Source organism: Paroedura picta, chromosome 1 (assembly GCF_049243985.1).
Source record: "Paroedura picta isolate Pp20150507F chromosome 1, Ppicta_v3.0, whole genome shotgun sequence".
NCBI lineage: Eukaryota > Metazoa > Chordata > Lepidosauria > Squamata > Gekkonidae > Paroedura > Paroedura picta.
The window spans coordinates 48,361,515-48,380,614 of record NC_135369.1 but is presented as its reverse complement, the minus strand read 5'-3'; the positions used below and the strand labels follow the sequence as shown (position 1 = coordinate 48,380,614).

The following is a 19,100-nucleotide window of genomic DNA, read 5'->3' as shown; positions in this document are numbered from 1 at the left end:
AGAGTTGGATGTCATCGGCTTATTGATGACATCCAACTTCAAACCTATGATGTCTCTCTCACAAGGGCTTTACCTAAAGAGTAAACAGTGGGGGAGATCAAAGTGAGTCTGTGGAAACCCACAGGAAAAATCTCATAATAATTCTCTAAGACTCTAGCAACATGGTGAGCTTGCATCGATACAAGCAAAGTCGTCTTGTTATTAGTTATTCATGGTATGCTTGGATCTTGAAAAACAGCACAATGAAATCAGATGCTTTATGATATTTCAATTTTATACTGCAGATTAAATCTACCTGTAGCAAGTCTAGGCTGCTTATTTATAAATTTCCTTTCTAACAGTGCAATAATTTTCTTGCCTCGTAGAAACAGCTGCACATGTATGATGTTTCTCAGTCACTAGCAAAGTCATTCTTGACTTCTTACCTTTCCTCCACTTTAGGGCAAGATCAACAGTATAAGCTTACCAATTTAGCAGTAGCCATAGCAACAGCAGTAACGTACAAAGAACAGAGGATGGTCCAACCTTCAGTTCTTTCTGATATATGTTAATGAATAAGAAATGTACATACATCCTTGTCCCCTTTGTCAACCACATACATATCAAGCAAGATGGTTTAATTGTACTGTGCCTTTCAAGAAGTTTAACGGAAATATATCTTCCAAAATATAATACTCAAACAGAGACACAATGAGAATTAAGAACAATTCAAGGGCTGACATAAAGTGTTTTAACTTCAAATGCAAAATTTACAAATACGCCCACTAAAATCAGTGTAGTTATGTATGAGTATAACATAGAATTTATAAGCTTGCAGCGCAAGTGTAACATAACAACAGTAGAAGACTGAACAAGTAAACATCAGTACATATGAAAATTACAGTAAGCTAGGGGTATTAGTATTCAAAACCCTGAGGCCTACAAGCTCTAGATATACTGGCTCCTGAAACATTAGCTAGATTGCTACCTGTGCTCACATTGTTTAGGGACTCAGCAATCATGTGCTTAATGAGCCATCAAAACGGCTCATACCAATAGCGATAGGGTTGTGAGTGTCCTGCATAGTGCAGGGGGTTGGACTAGATGACCCATAAGGTCCCTTCCAACTCTATGATTCTATGATTCAATATCCCAGTCTTTTATCCACCTTCATTTTAAAAATATTAAAGCATCCTGAACTCTAATATATACATCAAATCAAGTCTGAACTCTCCCTAGTAGCTAAAATGACTGAATTGAGATTATAGTACTTTAGTCACAATATGAGAAGACTGGACTCACTGGAAAAAACAATAATGCTAGGGAAAGTTGAAGGCAACATGAAAAGATGAAGATTCAACATGAAATGGATTAGCTCAATCAGGAAATGAATGGCCTTCAGTTTGCAACACCTGAGCAAGGCTGTGAACAATAGAATGTTTTAGAGGTCAACTCAGAAGTAACTTGACATCTCTTAACACACACAGATTCTAATAACCATGTCAATGAGCAGGCTCATTTCCCCACTGATTGCTTATGGAGTCAGTGGAGGCATCATTGCCACTGGCTACTTTGTGCCATTAAACTTTGGGACAGTCTCAGCAGGGTTCTTCAAATTCAAGCTGCAGCCATGGCTATGCCCTTTCCATCTGTCACCTCCTACTCTGTCAAGAGCAAACCAAGCCCCTGAAGCAATGTAGTTGGCAGGAGGGCATAGTCCTTTTCTGTTTGCTCCTAGACAGTGATGTAACTCCCAAACTTCTAGAGTTAGGGCTAACAGTGAGGTAACTCAGGCTTGATAACATCTGGGAAAAGTGAAGGACAACTAAGCAAAAGAAAGACAGTTTTAATAGATTTATTTTTCTGAGAAGCTGCACACATATGCATATTTTTTTATAATAGCTCTTCCTTCTGATGGATGATCGCCCCGACTCCCCCCCCCCCCCAGAATCTTTAGCCAGATGCCTGGAAGCAGTGACAAAATGAATCAAACAGAGTAGTCTGAAGCTCAAACCTGCAAAGACGGAAGTCATGTGGTTGTGTAGGAAGGGACCATGGGAGGAAGCACACTTGCCCACCCTGGACGGTGTGCAGCTCTTAGCGACTCACTCCACCAGGAACCTGGGCATGATTCTGGATGCTTCCCTTACAATGGAAGCCCAGTCACAAAGGTAGCACGGCTGGCATTTTATCACCTCCGCCAAGCCAAACTACGAGCACCCCACCTGGACCCAGAGCACCTAGCCATGCAACAGTCACCTCTAGGCTGGACTTCTGCAATTCGCTGTATGCAGGCCTGCCCTTATCCTTGATCTGGAAAGTACAACTGGTGCAGAACACCACAGCCAGGATCCTCACTAAGACATCATGTAGATCTCACATCTGGCCGGTACTCCAGGAACTTGGCTGGCTCCCAGTTGAATTCTGGATTAAAACAAAGTTTCACTGCTATTTTCAATTTGTTTATCAATCCCAAGAGAAAAGCCTCTGGTTTTATCTGTATTTGAGTCTTCAGGATCTTTAAAGAGATGGTTGGCATGGCTGGCAAGATTTAAGTTATGGTTGGCATGGTTATTTATGGCATGAAGAACCAAATATTAATGTGGACTTTAAAAGCCATTATAGTAGACATCTGATTTTTGAGGATATGGAATAAATACAAGATTACGTTTTACCCAAAATCTGTATGTGGGATATCAGCACAATTTTATACACAGGAAATGTTAAGCAAAGATAAATGGTTAACCTATAAAGATATTCTGGCTTTGGACCAAGGAGAGTGCAAAATGAAAACAAGGGAAGACTTAATAAGCCGGGGAGGGGGGGGGGGTTAATTGTTAAAGGTTTTTCTGTTCACAGCTATTAAAAAGGTAAAGGTAAAGGTATACCCTGGGCAAGCATCAGGTCATGTGTGACCCTTGGGGTGACGCCCTCTAGCGTTTTCATGGCAGACTCAATACAGGGTGGTTTGCCAGTGCCTTCCCCAGTCATTACCTATTTACCCCCCAGCAAAACAATATGACTTTTAAGAAAACATGACCCCCTTTGAGGAATATTTATGTATGAATGATGACCATGTGATAGCAAAAACATATAAACTTTTACTAAAATAATAAACAGAACAACACGTGAAAGAATGTATGATAAACTGGACAATGAACTTTGGACATGAATAAGAGGAAAGAATGTGGTTGAAGGGGCTTCAATTTACATTTTGTGTTAACCCAAAAGAGAATTTTTACAAAATGATGTATTGGTGATATATGTCTCCTGATATGTCTTCCTTTGGGTAATTTGTATAAAAATACTTAGAATAAATGTTGGAAATATGAACAACCCAAAGGAACTGAGAGCCAGTTTGGTGTAGTGGTTAGGACTGCGGACTTCTAATCTGGCATGCCGGGTTCCCCCACATGCAACCAGCTGGGTGACCTTGGGCTCGCCACGGCACTGATAAAACTGTTCTGACCGAGCAGTGATATCAGCGGTCTCTCAGCCTCACCCACCCCACTGGGTGTCTTTGTGGGGAGAGGAATGGGAAGGCGACTGTAAGCCGCTTTGAGCCTCCTTCAGGTACGGAAAAGTGGCATATAAGAACCAACTCTTCTTCTTCTTCTTCATCATATGTGGTGGACCTGCAAAAAAGCAAAAAAACATTTTGGATACAAGGACAACCTTTGCCATATGTTCCACTGCAGCAGCTTCACTTGTCTGAGCAAATCCTTTTGAAGGTTCCACTCTCCATAGGGGTAAGATCAGCATTTCTTGACACTGTTGAGGATCCCACTTTGTGGCTGGCCTTCCTGAGGTGCTTAGGAAGCATTCCACAATTCTGTCACTCCATGGAATGTATAAAATATAATTGTTCAGGAGGACATTTTTATTAAGAGAATGCAGTAGGGATTAAAATTGAATTTTTCAGGAACAGGGTTATATTTCATAGGAATAAAGTTGTAGTTTATAATGCTTAATTGCACTATTTATAAAATTTGTAATCTGCCTCAAATCTCAGTTATTATAAAGGTAAACTAGGAAATCAATACATTCCTTTAAAACCCCAGCAGCATAGGAGAAACAGTATATCTCGTTTCTGTTAAAAATGAGTAATGTGTTATCTTAAAGTCTTATAGATAGATAAAGTTTAATGTTTTTAAACCCACTGGTAATTTCTGCTAATGGAAGAGAATTGTATCTGCAGAGAATGGCTGCCTTGAGCCTGCATATAAAGATTCTGTCTCCTCCTCCCCAATCCAAATCAAATAATAAAGCAAATCATCTTGCAGTTACAATGCATTTTTATTTCCCAATCTCCTCTCCTCTCTCCCAAAGAAATACACACACACACACTCACACTCCCTTTCTCCCTCCTGTTCCCCCCCCCCTTTAACTGTTGGTTTCCCAACCTCCCTCCCAAGCAACACACAAACACATAGAGATTCCCTTCCTTCCCCACTCCCCATTCCTGTTTATGTTCTTACACTTGGGGTTCTCCACCTTTGCCTTGGCCCCCACTGGCAGCTCAGGCCTTGGCCTCAGAGGCAGCGCAAATGATGGCTGGGCCACCCGGGACGGGGGGTGGGGAGTGCTGCTTTGGCCTTGGAGGCAGCGTGGCTGCTGCCTTGGCCTTGGGCTGTGTTGTGGCTGCTGGTGGGGGCCCTGGGGGTGGTGCTGCCTGAGCGTTGGGGGCAGTGCAACAGGCACTGGCTGGGCCCTTGGGGTTGGAGTGGCAGGTGTTGGCCAGTTCTCCAGCAGTAGCCAGTTTCTTGATGACCATGGGAGCTCCAGGGCTAGAAATGGAAAGAACTGAAATATTCTGACCAAGTAACCCCATGCTATTTGCAGTGGAAGCTAAGCTAAATTCTAACTTCTGTTCATCACTTATTTCCACTAATGCAGATTTGCATTCTTTTATTTTGCATGTAAAGAACATCATTTTGCTCAAGGAAGAAGGAAACAATAGATTGTTTTTAGGAGAACGTATCCTGCACAAGGGGACCCCAGAAATTATATGCAAGATTCTGAAGGGAGGGAATCAATAGACATCTGACTTGTGTCATGGAAATCCTCTGGTGGATTGCATCTGTGTGCTAGAATTGTCTTCATTTTTAATCTTTTAGAAAGTTTCCTGCAAGAGGTCAACAGTGTTACCCCAGAGCATTCCATGGTATACTCTTTGTCAAGAGATGTAGCTGCCTTGAATATGAAGAGCTGTGGCAGGATAGAAATGTTTCAGATAAATAACACTGTAATTTTTAAAAAGTTGACTTGCATGCTGACTGTAATTACAAATTGTGAACAAATCCAGTGTTTTATTTTACTGGTGAAGACTGCATCATATGACACAGTTTATCTCAAAATATATTGGAAATGAAAAATACTGTTTTCCTGTCTCCCAGATCTGGTTGATCCATTGCTTTGAGAATTCCAGAATGTTGTTGTGATGTTCTATTTTCATTGGGGGGGGGGGAGATTCCTTTCATCCCCCAGTTGCAAAATTGTCCTAGCAATAATTTATGAAGTACATCTCCCCTCACTCCATTCTGACTGGTGAAAAATATGAGGAAAAGAGATCCCTCATTTGAAATGGATGTTATATGGAGAAGAATCCGAGAGACAGTGGGTTTGATTAAAAGAATGATTGAAAACTTATGACAGGTTTCATTACAGTAAAAACAAATGCTGAAGAGTCCACATAGTTGTGTAATATGTTGATTCTGCAGCAGTTCTTGTGCTCCTACCTGGGTATCCTGCTGCATAAACATATAACATCTTTTGGAGTTTCTTTTTATTGCTTGGTGTACTTAGAATTTTGGTTCTAATTCTACTTGTACTTTTGGGAATTTTCAATTTTATAATCTCTGGCCTTTTGATATCAGAGCATCTTCTATAGCATGTTTTTTTGTTTGTTTGTTCTAATTGATGAAATACAGTGTTGAGCAGATTTAGGATATAGCCTAATAATCATCTTGCATTACTTGCAGACGGTTTTCCTGGTGGGCTTTTGAACTTCCAGTACATAATCTTTCAACTCCCTGCTACCATAATTTCTGCCATTTTGGGCCAATGTCTCTTTATAATACTTTTGTTTAGTAGGATGACCAAATCTTCAGACCCTGTCCCAACATAACTAATACAAGGGTAGGTTAGGTTGAAGCTAATCGGTTTAAATTGCTGTTTGACACTTTTATATAAAGAACACTCAGGACTGGAAGGAACTGCCCTAGAGTTGCCTTTGATAGAGGAAAGAGCACAACCAGATAAATGCTCATGCATACAGCTCTGAATTGCTGCCACTGTATGTTATTCTCGAATTGTCAGATTTTGTAGACTTTAAAACTGGTGTTTACATTATGCAAAGCTTGGAAAGATCAGTGAGATGGAACTGAAATGCCCCTTCAGAATGGGCTTCATTAGTAGATTCAGTGGGTTGGTTGATGCTGAGTCTGATGGGAGGAATTCTGTGTGTGCCAGTTTGGTGTAGTGGTTAAGAGTGCGGATTTCTAATCTGGCATGCCAGGTTCGATTCTGCGCTCCCCCACATGCAACCAGTTGGGTGACCTTGGGCTCGCCATGGCACTGATAAAACTGTTCTAACTGGGCAGTGATATCAGGGCTCTCTCAGCCTCACCCACCCCACAGGGTGTCTGTTGTGGGGAGAGGAATGGGAAGGCGACTGTAAGCTGCTTTGAGCCTCCTTCGGGTAGGGAAAAGCGGCATATAAGAACCAACTCTTCTTCTTCTTCTGCCATTACTACTTTTCAGTGGGATAATTTCCCCTCGTGCGTTGTAAATGTATTAGTACAATTGATAAAAAGTATATTTTATTTTTGCAAGCTTTAAAATCACTAGGTTTCTTTTAATGTTCCCATGCAAGCATATTTAATTTTTTTAACAAGCTTTCATCCTGCTGTGTATTACTGCGATGTTTTCTTATTTTTCCTCCCTCTAGTGGTGAGAAATTTTTCAAGAGGTTGATGGATATAACCTATGTTCTTTTCTTTTCTTTTAAAAAAGGAAGGATGAAGAATAATTCTGTTTTGTGTGGTGACTTTCTTCCTTAGATGTAACAATGGACTCTTAAACGTTGAAGATGTTCTGACAAGTTTTGACAATACAGGAAACGTTTGTAAGTACTTTATTTTTCTTGAAGTAGAGGCTTAATAGTAGAAATATAGTTTATGCTATGATGTGCAACATTTGTGCCAGTGTTATTAAATTGCGGTGCCTAAATAGATATTATCATGTTTGCCACATGCTTAGATAGCTTTATTCTATTCAAAGCACTTAACTGCTGGTACAACATTCTATACTTTGGGTCACTTGGCATCTATGCCTGTTCTGTGTTTTCTGTTCTGCCAACTGATTCCCTATGGCTGTAATCCAAAACATCTTTCTGGATCTATGTGTCTCAGTCCTTGCCGTGCCAGTAATTTGTTTCTGAAGCTTCCTGGGATAGCATGTCAGATGATACAGAGAGCTGTTTTTGAAAAGAGGGGTCTTGTAATTCCTAAGGCACACATGGAGTTCAGCCAAAATGTTTCTTTAAACCAGTCTTTCTCACCTTTTTTACCATTGTGAAACCTCTGAAACATTCTTCAGGCTTTGAGAAATCCCAGAAGTGATGAAATCATGCAGAATATGGTTGGGAAGCATAGCTGTGTACACGCCCACCAGGGACACCTCTCCTTCCCACCCATCCCAGGCCCATCATTGACCATTTTGGGATGAGGGAGTCTACATGGCCATATATGGTGATATCACCCAACAAATGTTTAACCATTTTAAAAAAATATATAAAATTAATTAACCTCTACCCATTCAGAAAACCCTTCCAGGGCTGTCAAGAAACCCGAGTTTCATGAAACCCTGGTTGAGAAAGCCTGCTTTAAACTGTAAAGAGCCTTGCATGCACCATAGGAGTTAGTTCAATCGGACCTTTTAAAAGTTCTCCACCTTCTCCTTCCTAATTTTTACATCAGTTGGTCACCAGTTGGGCTGCCGGGTACAAGCTACATTTCTGAATAAATAGAAATAAATAGAAAACCAGTTATCTACTGGTTAGCAGCATGAGTGGTTTCTTATGTTTGATAACTGTCAGTGACTTATCCTTCCAAGTTGCAAAACCTTTGTTTCTTTTAGGAATTTTTTCAGGTAGTGTCAGCTTTAGCTAGTGCACAAAATAGAACAGCAATTCCTGGCTTTTATCTTTGACTTTCCTCTTCATGACAGTGTAATGGTTTTAGTGCTGGTACTGAGACTGACGTCAAAAAGATGGCTGATACTGAGTTTTACTGAAATTAAGTATGGCACCACTTTGGCAGGGATATGATATACCCTGTAAAACAGCCTTCACACTGGTGGTGCTATATATAAAATAAAATCATATGGTAAAATCTTTTAGATCAAGACTAAAATCTGCTTTGTACTGATCTAAGCAGTTCTCACAAACTGATCTTATATAGAGTTATGCATAGTTGCATTCACTAATTTCAACAGACCTATCTGTACTAATTTGTCATAAGGCTGAGCTAAAACTCCAGCCTTGATTTTTCACTAATTGCACGCACATTTACATCCTTGGTGCTCTAGTTGTTCCTGGTCAAATTTATTAGACATTGGGAATATTGACTCTGGAAAGCTTATGCACCCAAAATCGTGTTGGTCTCTACGGTGTCACTGGACTTATATCTAGCCGTTCCAGCCCAAATCTTTCTATTTCTCTTCACCCCTCTTTTTTTCTGGCTGCTTCTGTACCCCTCCCCAAAAATCTGTATGCATAGAGCCTTTTGTGAGCATGATGTCTGTGAAAAGGCACATTGTCATCTTTTGGTTTCTTGTAGCAAAACCTATTCTCTGCCTAAGGCTTATGATCAGTGAAGCTGAGATTTCAAATGGCCGAGTACACATGATCAGGGTCTGATATAGTATGGCATTGATGCCCACTCTTTTTTGTAATGTGGGTGGAGCTATTTTAGCAGTGGCCCTGGTGAATGCAGACAGAAAGTGACCCTGAAAACAAGGGTATAAAGAGAGACTGAAAGTCCATCTAACATTTTTAAAGCAATATATTTGCAAGTTTAAGTATATAAAATTAATGCTTAAAATAATTTTATTATTAATTTTATTTATAATGCTTAAAAGAACAGTTTCTTCTTTGTTTCTGCTGAATTAAAAAAAATAACAACAACAGCCCATAAATAAAAAATATATTTTTGTAGTTCAATCACAATAAAAAAAGAGGCTAACATTTTTCTTCCAAAGGCAGTAACGTGAAACTGTTCTTCTTAAATAGGTCTTATTCACCTTGGAATTCGTCTGTTTCTTATGAACTTGAGATTACACTTCATTGCACACTGACATTTCGGGAGCAGAGAAATGTCAATTTCACAAACTAACTTTTGACCTCTAAACAACAAGAATAACAACAAAATCTAAAGGATATGTAAATGCATAGGAAAAATGCTTCATGCAATTCAGTCTCAACGTTGAAGCATTCGTCCTCATTGGATGCCTCAGGTTTTATTATGGAGGTTTCAAAGAGTACTTAGAGAAATGTGTATTTCGAAGTCCTGCCAGGTAGGAGGAACAATTCACAAATTTACAGGAGAATGGTGTTTCATTGGATTTGCAAGTTGCCAAGGGAATAATACCAACCCTAGGGGAGAGAACTCAGGGAGTGTGTGTGTGCACGTGCATGTGCTGGAATTGCTGAAGTCAGCAGAATGTGAAGCTGGAGAACAAAACAACAGAGAATGCTTTAGACTTTTAGGTAATAATTTTTTTACTAATTCTACTATTCTGAATATAACTGTTACAACTGGGGGACATTTTTGATAATGGCATTCTGATATTTCTCCTGATCATTCAGCCATATTTTTTCCTGGTGGCTGAACTAATAATTAAATCTCTCCCTACACATCTGTTTGAAATAAATGAGGCTTGCATTGGGAGCAAGCAATGTTCAGTCTCTGAGCTTAAACAGGCACACTTGTATGGCAGACACGGCTCCTAAAGCTTATATTGTAGGATTAAAATAACACTGGTTTGCTAAAAAAGTGTTCCCTGAGTTTGCATAGGCCAAGCCATTATTGCAGATGTGTTTCCATATTTCTTATGCCATTTACTGTATGCTTGGTGTATGACAGATATATTTTCCTTTTTACATCACTTATTCTGAACAGTTCAACTTCTAAAGCAGAGTGGCAGAAGTATCCAGTAAACTAGATGTTACTTCAGAATAAGATGTTGCCACTAGCTGGCAGCATTATATTAAATATGAATAAACTTCTTTAAAGCAGTATGCAGTAACATTTACCAGCAATGGCCTGGTGCATGTAAGTATCATCCTGAGAAAACAAATTCAGTAGAACTAATTCTTCTTTGGAATTTCTTGTTAAGATAGAGCCTGTGAAAACATGCCCCTTTGGTGAAGAGTAAATGTAGGTATTTATTTTTTTATTTGGATTTTTATACCACCCTTCCCTACAGCTCTGACCTTTTCCATTGCAGAAGTATACCTGAAAATATAATAGAGAATGGAGAATTCTTTGCTTTAGAAAAAGAGATTTCGAGGGTTAATCTATATATTTCCTTGATCTCTCCTTAGGAAACTATTTGTTGTATGCATTTTATTTGTGATCAGTCATGGTGGTCTTCATTTTCTTACAAAGTGTGACAATAACACCCAGTGCATCGTTCTCTTTTGCTGTGCCTGCCCTTCTGAAATACAATGTGTCATGTGTGGATTAATAAACATGTATTATATTAAGGCTCTGTTTAAACAGTTTACAGTTAACAGATGGTTAACTGCAGCTCCACTAAGTAGTTAATCGCTAGAGTACAACGTGTTGGTACATAGCTTGTAATTGTTTTTGTTGATGATTGTCTATAGAATATATTCATGAACTATTGGCAAAAATAATGAGATGCTTATTAATAAAATTCTTATTGAAACAGTGGTAGCTTGAGGAATAGAACTTTGAGTGTATGTATCTTTCCAGGACACTTTTAGAAAGGATGAAGGGAAATTTGGCGATGTGTGCAAAACAGGGATGCTCATGAGCACCTCTCTCCTGTACTGTAGATGTAAGCAGTATGTTACCTTCATTCTCCTATGCTATGTTACTATAAATGGGGACATCTCCCCCTTCTGCCATGCTTAAGTATATTGTACATCAAGGACTGGCAGTCAGAGTGCTTGCAGAAACCAGTAATGTGTGGTAGAGTTGGTTATGGTCATCTTCATGTTCAACAGGCCCAACTTAGTAAGCTGCCACCAACAGTTTCAAACTAGATTGGCCATTTTGTTGCCCAGCTGTGCTTTTGTTTCTAAAGCTCAGCTTCAGTGCTAAACAAAGGGCAATTTGTAATGTGCACATGCTTAAATGAATTAATATATGCAAATTAGCAGTAGCTATCTACCTAAAATAAATAAAAATGAGCATGTCTGTATGTCTTATTTTCTGGAAGGGGTGGCAATCATTAGTGTACTGCTAATTTGCTCAGAGCAGTTCTAATCTGCTGATGGCTCAGGTGTTCAAGTGGTCCAAGGCTTATAAACTTCTCTTGTTATTCAGGAAGACCATTCAGTTTTGTATATATGAGTTTTATTGTTAATAAGATCAGTTCATTCAAAGATGCTCATAGTTTTGGAAAGAACAATGATTTTGCTAAATATACTTCACGTGTGTGGAAAAATAAAATTGGTAATATTTATTATGGTGGCTGAATTTGCAAGAGTAGCCAGGAATACTTGTATGTATATGTGTGATGGCCAACTACCATGCCACACTTTAGAAGCCATGCTTAATTGATGTGATTTTGATAAACAGTGTATTTGGGAATAAATTAATTGTATATAGACATTGTTCCATTAATGTCGATTAGCATTCATGTAGAACCTAAGAGTAGTTGTACCTGCTATTGAACAGATGAATGACAGAGTGACCATTCTTATGTTTAAAGGGTTACCTTTTTTGAAAAAAAGACAGCGTATAGTCAAAATGAGAAGGAAAGAAATTCTGTGGCAGAATGAAATACCTAAATAAAATATTGTTAGTTCCAGAAAAGGCTTTTCATCTTATTTACAGTTCCATTTCTTCACTCTGACTATGGTAAAGTTAACACATTGCAGACTTATTTGAGTCTAAGACCTAATCACTAATCACTTAGGGTAGTGACTGCATAGAATTGCACTAACAACGCACTATTGAGCAATAGGAATATAATGTAACAGTGTAATCACTAGCAGAGTCACACTGTTCTAAGCCCACTAAAACCAAAGGTGTAACTCGGATTGCAGTGCAAATAATACCCTAAGCAATCTGACTAGGAGTAAATTTAGCTGGATTTCTGAATAAATGTATTTAATGGTGCATATTCTTCAGAAAGTGTCTTAAGAGCCTGAGGCTTGTACACACATTCTTTGCCAAATGGGCAGTATAATGATGTCAATTATGTAGAAAACAAAGATTTAAATAGGAATAGTGAATGTCTGCTTGGGAAAATGCTTCTTCTGAAACAAAAAGAACAGCAGGTGGCGCTGCATGTACAGAACTGCCCATGTAGGTGGGTCAACAGCAGAATGGCTCTGTGCAATTGCAGTTCTAGGACGATCAGACACTGAGAATCAGGAAATGCATGGGGGGAGAGGTCATTAAAGACTCTGGCATTAAATACTGTGTCACACATGGGAATGAGACTCTACTTTATGTGACCCTAATAGCTTAATATGTGATGAGTAATGAAGTTCGTTTGCCTTTGTAGTTTATATATAAATAATTACTCTGTTTTGTTACATTTTGAAACCTTGTGAACAGTAGCATGTATCCTATGCCATAAGGAAGATTTGAGAAATGGGAAAGATGGTGAATGTTGTATTGGCTGTTTTTTTTCTTCTGATGCAGGGGTGTGCTTTTTTAAAAGGATGGGGAGTGCAAAAAACAAGATATTTCAGCCTGCAACAATGTAACACCATGAATGCCAGAATAAATTGTTTAATTAAAGATAAAAACTGTACAGAATTATATTTATTTCTACAGGCTTGGGGTCAATGTGTTTTTGCAGATATTTTTTTGAGAAAAAATCAATTTGGTTTTGTTTGGTAACAGAACAAAGTTTTCTCTAGAGCTATAGGCAGTAGAATCTGTGGCCTGGCAGATTGCATATCGTTGTTGGTACTGAATTTCCATTCATGTTCTGCTCTGTGTACTTGAGAGATGCCTTAAGACTTTAACTATCATTTTAGGTGCCCCCTCCTCTCCATGCTGTAGTCCAAACGCTGGCAGGGGCTCATGGGAATTGTTGTCCATGGACATCATGAGGGCTGCAGTTTGACTACCCCTGCTCTAGTCTAAAGTGTTCTATGACTGCTCAGACCAATTGAGAAGCAGAGGATATGGATAGGGAGAATGATTCACTGAGAAGATTCTTAGTTGGCCTGGGAGAGTAGAACTCTCATCCCCTGCGTTTAAATTTATGAGGAAATAAGACAGTAACATTTTTTTTTGTTTCACTATTCACTTTTTTATTTACATAGTGTTTGCCCGTAGCACAACATGCTTAGATTTGCATCAAAGAATAATGCCATTCGGTTTTCTGGTAAGGTAGAAATAGAGTCCATTTCCTCCCACCTGTCTTCTGCATATCAGTCAGCTGAGAAAAGGCTGTATTTTTCTCCTCTTTCCCACTGACTTTTATTTCACTGCCTTGAAATGTGAAGTTCTGCTCAGTGGGCCTGCAGGTTTCTCCAAAGGTCTCACTGGATGGCTCAGAGATACCTGAGCTGCTCTGTGGACTCGGATTGCGGCAGCTCCCAATACATTACGCCTGGACGGAGATGCCATCAAGCTACCTAGGGAAAAGGATAGGATGACATTTTTTAACGGTAAGAGCGGCACACACTGTTCCTACATTTCACGTAACATGTCACTCAGATTCAGTGGCAGCAAGGGAGTGATCCATATTCTGCTTGTGCTTCTGGATAATCTCCTTCTGTTCTTAATGCCTCTGTGTTTGTGTGTGTGTGTGTTCATGTGCACCCCTGCACACATAAGCATAAACACCTCTTTCTTTATCTCTCTCTCTCTCTTTTTTTTTTTGGTAAGCAAAGCATTACCATATGGCATCTTCCTCTTCTTGATGTCTCTCATTGTGGTAGGCCTGTTAGAATTTCTCTCTCTGCTTTTCAGATAGAAATCCAATTAGAACCCCCCCTCCCCCAAAATAAACCTGTGTTTTTTCTTGTAAATGGACAGAGAACACAGGGCTAAATATAAGAATCTCATGTCACCAAATGCAAGATATCAATTCATTCTTATCTGTGTTTTGACACCAAAAATCATAAATAATATAGGATTTATATAGTATTTCTGGAGTGCTTAAAGTGAGTAATTGTCTTAATTCTAACACAGCTCTGTATAGTAGTTCAGAATTATTTGCCATGTGGCTAGGTGACTGAGAATAAGAAACAGAGCCTTGTCTAAGACAATTCACCAGCTTCATAGCAGATAGGAGATTTGGACTTAAGACTTCTTGGTCTCTTAATCACTGTCTTCCAGTAGCTTAGTTCTGAAGACAGGATGAATGTTAGCAATGTAAATGACTATAGACAGTTCTGGTTTGTCTCTTCAAATGCATGTTCAGAAATATTATAGATGCCATTCCTATTTGGAGTTTCACCCTATTTTTCTGTAGGGAGAGCCAGAGGAAAAAAAAACTAGAATGGGAAAGTTATTTGTATACAGAAGAAAGTTTGAATCCAGTGGCACCTTAAAGACCAGCAGAGTGTTATTCAAGGTTTAAGATTTCGTGTGCATACACACTTTGTCAGATGGTGTCTGAGGAAGTGTGCATGCGCATGAAAGCTTACAGCTCGTTGGTCTCAAAAGTACCATTGTACTCAAACTTTATCCTGCTGCTTCAAAGCTACAAGGCTACCCACCTGAGTTTATTTGTATACAGTGATGGTATACTTTATGAGGATTTCAGGTTTTAGAGTTCTGTCCTAGTAAATCTTTCTTCTGTCTTATATATACTAATAATAATATTCTGAAGAGTATATTATAAATATATTACTATATATCTTATGTAAACCCTAACAAGAATTACAACTCTTTCATTTTCACTTTAAGAAATGGTTTGATGTCCTTAATTAGGCTGATCAGAAGAGTGGAAAAATGATGACTTTAATTAGCAATGAGTTTCATAGTGTTTGGAAATTTCTCTTAATCACCTTTTAATTGAGACGGAAATGGATTAAAATTGCAAATGTTAAATGTAGCTGATCTAATATTTCCTAAAATTACCATATTATTCTGATACTATAAAACACTGTAACTAAAAGACAGGTTGGGGGTAACCTTCACAAAATAAAATCTTTAAGTAGTAACCTTTTTTTTATTCTCCAGTGATGTTAAGTTTGGGATTTTTGAGAAAAAATACTGGAAGGTTTTGGAAGGCAATTTTTTATTTAGTCATGCTAATGTACGGATTTTGGTTAAAATCAGTTAGAAACAAAGTGAGGTAACGTCCTGACAATAATTATTTTTGAAAATCTGAAAGCATATTCCATGTGGTTATTGTGAAGATAAAATGGAAGAGAAGAGAATGATGTTGTAAGCTGCTTTGAGTTCCCTCTGGGGAGAAAAGCAGTGTACAAATAGTAAATTGAAAAGCAGCAGCATTCTAAAAATTGAAGAACTTTTTTGCATTAAATTATGATGTCTGATTTTTTAATTTTCCCATTATTTGCTTGCAAGCGATAAATGAATTGAAATAAAACAAATTTTATAAATTGAAAAGCAAAAGCATTCTGAAAATTGAAGGTTTTCTAAAAATTTCTACAAATTGAAACTTTTTTGCATGAAATTTAAAAGTTTTTTTTTAAATTCTCCAGTTACTTGCAAGTATAAATATGCCAGGGTTTCTGTCTGAAGATGGTTAGAATTGTGTATTACTAGTGTCTCCTTTTGCTGAACAGGCTATTTTTTAAATATTTGTTTAAAGTTTTTAACTTCCACTGGCTACACTCTCATACTATGGCCACTGTTAAATATAAAAGAGTTGCATTTAGATGTCACTATTATATGCAACATATGGTGCCCCTCATTGGTATTACTTAACTGTTCAGACAGCATGATGTTCCTAGATGGAGGGCACATGTGTAAAAATGTGTATGTCACATGCTTGTCATTTACAATGCATGCCATTTTTACACATGATTAAATGTGGTAAGAGATTCTTCTTATTGTTTGCCATATGTGATCTTCATGTGTATGTAGTAAAGGAATATGCACCCATGTATGTAGGTAGATCAGGATGGGTAGCTGTGTTTGTCTGTAGCAATAGAAAAGAGCAGGAGTCCAGTAGCTCCTTAAAGACTAACAAAATGTATGTAGGGGCCAGCATAAGGACTCCATATTCTTTGTTCTGACTCTACTATAATTGTAATCCCTCTCTGTTTAGTTTGTATATTTCATCACTTAGTATAAGACTGGCTCCTAGCTTTGTTGCTTTGTATAGTGAAAAATATACAAAATAACACAAGTGCTAAAAATAATCTATGGGAAAGTAAAACAGACATTGTGTCTTAATTTGCAAATATTCTTGAACTGCTTAAAGAAGAACAGGTAAATTATGAAGATATAAAATCGCCTTATGCTTATCAAATCTAACACCTATAATGGTTGCACTTGCCTCTCTTTAAGTTAAATCTACACAGCTGTAATGGCTCAGACTTAAATATGCACAGGAAGCTGAAAGAATCCTTGAAATCATGATCTTCAGTATCCTGGGGGGACTCTTTAGGGACCGATGGTAATCAGATTCATGTGAAGCCTACATTGCAAAATATTTCCAGTTTTGCAAACAAACTGAATGCCAGGCAAATACTCTACAGGAATCAAGATCTTACCAGACTCTCCAATCAGTATAAAAAGTACTTCTGGTTCAGTGCCGCTTGATGACACTACTTACTATAGCTAGTGGTAGCCTCCTGCAGGAGAAGAGTGTTGTAGATTTGACAGTCATTGCAGTGCTCCAGCCCTGTCAGATTCAAGCCTGATTCCTGTTTTAATTAAAACTTTTTGCCATCGCCAGCTTGGAATTTCTTTCTGTTTATTCATCTTCGGCTGACGGGTCATCTCTGCTCAGATCAGAGTTTGGCATATTAGTAACTCTTGATGTTCAGGCTATTTAAGCACACTAGTTATTATCACACGAAGCATTAAATCGGGTTTAGTTGTTGTTGTTATTATTATTGGATTTATTACTCACTGCTCCCAGCAAGCTGGCTCGTGTCAGGTTACAGCTTTAAAACCCCCAGAATAGAATATAACCACCCCAACTAAAATCATTCTAAATCTGAAGACCAATGAACCTTCTCACCACCCCTCTGTTCGACAACACCCCAGTCAGACTCCTCAGGGGGAAAAATGCAATGGGAGGAGAGCCTGATGTCCTGGTTGAACTGAGGAGGGGCCCTTGATCTTATTGCTACTTGGCCTCAACCAAATGCCTGATGAAAGAGCTCTGTCTTGCAGGCCCTGCGGAACTGCACAAGCTCTGTCGGGGCCCTCAGTTCTTCTGGGACAGGTGTACTTCTTGCGGTCCAGTTAGCTTTAGTAAGCATTTTGTAAGCATTTTCCCTGCTCTGGGGAAGGGTGGGGTATAAATGTACAAATAATTTTTAAAAATGCTATCTGGAGGTAAAACCAGGCTTGAGAGAGTTTTGGGTACTGACAGTGCAGACATATGGAGAGTTGTTCATGTTGGAGTGAAGCATGAAATTGCACTGTGAGATCCACTCCTCACATACAGTGTCCCTGATATTGCTATATTCTGGCCTGTATGTTTGTGGAATGCGTAGTCAGTAGTTTACTGTATTTGATCATATTTGATCATAAATTTGCTGATACATGTCTTCTGAGCTTGTAAGCTGTTACTAGGTTATTTTTGCCAGTAACTTTATTTTATCCAGTGCAGGAGTTTCCTACATGAGGTCATAATTGATCACATGATATTAAACATTAAAAAGACATTAATCATTTGGGGAAAGCACATTGAAATTACATGGTACTGGGAAAGGTAGAACAGCAAAATACATTGATTGTGCAGTAAAAACACATGGAAATTACATGGTACTAACTAGAATAGGTAGAACAACAATCTATGATAGGAAGTATAAGGCCTTGTCTTTGAGGACAGAGTGAATGGATTAGTGGTTAGTAGCAAAAGGCATCCCTTCTAAGCCACTCACCTAGGTAACCTGTTTTTAAACTTTATCTTCACCATTGTTTAATTACTATAAAATATGCACTACCTTTGCTATATATATATTTTTCAAGGACTGCTGATACTACATGACATCACAACATGTGATTGTTTTTCTGTTTCTCATTTCTTCTAAAGAGGTCGGGGCAACATATAAGGGAGTTATCCCACTGAAACCTAGCAAAACTCCCATGTGGCTGAATGAGTGAATCTGATCCAAAGTAATCTAGTGAACTTTTAAACTGGGATCTGTGATCTCCTTTAAGGCATAGGGAAAGGTGTGATATGAATTTGTTGCATTTACACTCTTAGCATCTGGACAAATTGGAATGTTCATTTATAAAGCATACTTTAGTTTTCTACAGAATGTTTCACACTGCATTTATTGAGAGGAGGAGAAGAAAACTCAGTGTTTACCATAGGAAGTATGTATCTAATACAAAGCATGCTTTCCAACTTCATCGTTAATAAATTATTTCTATTAAATGCAATATTGTGCTTGATATTGTATAGTTAGTAGAAATTCAGTTAATTAGTAGACATTTTATATCATAGGTTGTGAAAGGACATTTCAGTATGCTAAAATATAATTGATATTAAAGGTGTGAATATATATGTGCAGATGCATTATTATGTGTATATCTAAAAGAGAAAACTCCATAATGTATTATTTATTTCATTTTATCACATTTATATACTGCCCTCCCTTGTGGCTCAGGGTGGTTTACAGTAAAATAACCTAAAAGTTAAAAAAAAGCTGTGTGGGATCTTCCTGATTAATTTAAAATGTTTTACATAAAACAAACACATTTCCTACCATATATCTTGGATCTCTTAATAAGGTTGTGCTA

At 38.2% G+C, this 19,100-nt stretch overlaps 1 protein-coding gene across 8 annotated transcripts in view; it reads left to right on the top strand.

Moving 5' to 3' along the window:
* Positions 1-19,100, top strand: part of CAMKMT (calmodulin-lysine N-methyltransferase) — a 347,932-nt gene that overhangs the window by 26,644 nt on the left and 302,188 nt on the right. For all 8 annotated transcript variants that reach the window (XM_077337432.1, XM_077337425.1, XM_077337458.1 and 5 more), the window contains one exon: positions 7,041-7,105. In XM_077337432.1, the coding sequence (XP_077193547.1) occupies positions 7,041-7,105 (65 nt within the window). The remainder of the gene's footprint in view (positions 1-7,040; positions 7,106-19,100) is intronic.